General features: G+C 43.8%; 1 protein-coding gene across 1 annotated transcript in view; it reads left to right on the top strand.

Annotated features, from left to right (window-relative positions):
• Positions 1-300: 300 nt before the first annotated feature.
• The window catches only part of ZPBP (zona pellucida binding protein), a 28,760-nt gene continuing 26,770 nt past the window's right edge, over positions 301-2,290 (top strand). The window contains exon 1 of the mRNA XM_035316368.1: positions 301-382. Coding sequence (XP_035172259.1) covers positions 301-382 — 82 coding nt within the window. The remainder of the gene's footprint in view (positions 383-2,290) is intronic.

Below are 2,290 nucleotides of genomic sequence, written 5' to 3'. Positions count from 1 at the left end.
CAGATAACTCCCACCAGGACGCAGTCCTATCGCAGCACCACTACCGACGCCCACCGCGCCGCCCGGGCTTCATCCTGCACAGCCCGGCGGTTGGCGCTGGAGCTGCAGCCGCGGCAGATGTTTCCCCGGGGTTTGAGGATGTGAAAGCCTCCACCCTTCCCTCGCCTCGCCGGAGCTCGGGGAGCCCCCGGGGAAGCCCCCGCCGCCACGGCAGGGGAGGAAGGGCCAGGGGGCGGCGGGGGCCGCGCGGCCGTTGGGGGCCGCTAACGGCCGCCGGGCAGCGGCACCGGGGCAGCGGCCATGGGCGGCGTGGGGCGGCCGGGGGCCCGGGGCCGCCTCCGCCTCGGGCTCCTCCTCGTCCTGCTGCAGGCGGCCCCCGCAGGTACCGCGCGGCCCGGCCCCGTGTGGGGAGGCGGTGCGGGTTATAACCATAGGCAACACCATAGGCAGGCCATATAACCATAGGCAACACCTTAGGCAAGCTGGTAAGGCGGTGAATAGTTGGTAGCCTCGGTACTGAGCCGAGAGAGCTGCATCTCCGTGCCGAAAGCTCCGAGGAACTGAAATAGCTCTGCAGCGGGATGCCGAGGTGGCACGTCTCTGGTGTAATACTGCTGATGGGCTGCTCGCCCTGCGAGATTGCAGCTGTCAGCTGAGGCAGATGGGGAAATTCGGTTGTACAGCCTCGACCCTAGGGCTGGGATTGCCCCGAAATGCCACTCTCTGGTTCTTTGTGAGGTTTGGAAATTTGAACGTAGTAAATCACTTAGGCTTTCTGGTAGTATTACATTAGCTGATTTAATTTGTACATTATTATGCATACGTGCCAGATCTTTTTATTTGCCAATCTAGTTATGATCAAGCTTCACTAATTCATTTATAAGGCCTTTTCCATCAACGAGGTTAAGGGTGGAGCTCAAAGTCCTGCTCTGGAAAAAAAAAAAAAAAAAAAAAAAAAAAAGAAAAAAAAAGAAAGAAACGGGGAAAATCATTTGCAGTATTTCAGTGTACAATCACTGGAAAACACTGCTGTCGTATTATTTCTTCTGCCCTAGGTTTTAATAGGCATAATATACATTATCAGCTCCAAAATAGACATTTAATTTTGTTGCATTGGGGAGTTATTAATATAGTCTGAGTTTAGTTTGATGTAAAGAATATACACTTCTTCATTTTATTTTTTATTTTTATTTTTATTTATTTTTTTCTAATGATTGCAGTTTGGGCTGGTGTGTTTCTCCATACGTGAATAATGAAACTCTTGGAGGACAAAGTGGAGCATGTTTCTTAAAATGCCTAAATTATATTTGACTTGCCTAAGTCATCTGACGGGATAAAATATTTAACTTTCGCTAGCTTCACAATAAGGGAAACTTAAAATTAGTTAAAAATGAACTTTTTATTCCAAATTATAAAATGTTTTAGTGGTGTAACTCTCAGAGGGGAAATATAAAGTCTGACTTGAAAAACGTAATATAGATCATGAAAAAGCATAGTATACTTTATGTATTATAGGCTTTTTTTTTCAAAAGGGTTAAACACACTGAGACAGATTGGAAACTGAAGTTCAGTTTTTCCTGTATAACTTTAATATTTCTAGTAATAGAAATGGTAATATTTCTGCATAACACTTACCATCAATAGGCTGCTTGGAAATGCCAGATGTAATTAAAATACTTGGATATAGGAAAACACTTGACTATTAGCATGATTGAGCAAAAATAACTTAAGTAAGTAGCACTGCTATTTATATCGTCTTTTGGTGCAGAAACCTCTTTACAAAAATTATCTTAAAACATAATTACTTTGAAAAAACTTTTAGCAATTACCATAACTTAAATAAATCTCTTTTTTATCACGTTGTATAATTTTCATTTCTAAATAAATGAATTGAAAATATGCCAATTGAACATTCTAGCAATAGTCTTTTATTAATTAGCAAATTGATTAAGCCTTAAGGCTCATTTCAAACTCTAATTCCTGCGCTTTTCAGACCAAATTGAATTTTCTGACAAATTAACTTTGAAGATGACAAATTTTGCTTCCGTAGCGTTCATTTGAAGACTAAAAGGTTTGCAATAAAATATGTTATGGAACAGCAGAATTCCTTTACATGGCACTCAGCGCTGGGGGAGCAGTGTTCTGTTTGGGCCCGCTGGGCATATGAATTTGTGCTCGTGCAGTCAGCGTTAATCTAACCAGCCTCTGTAATGCCCCTAGAGCAGGGGCTAGGGGTCTGCAAGTGAAGTCGCCCACTGCTTCCAAAACGGTGCTGAGACTTTTCAACCCA

This window comes from Oxyura jamaicensis, chromosome 2 (genome assembly GCF_011077185.1).
Source record: "Oxyura jamaicensis isolate SHBP4307 breed ruddy duck chromosome 2, BPBGC_Ojam_1.0, whole genome shotgun sequence".
NCBI lineage: Eukaryota > Metazoa > Chordata > Aves > Anseriformes > Anatidae > Oxyura > Oxyura jamaicensis.
This window is presented reverse-complemented; position numbering and strand designations above follow the sequence as displayed.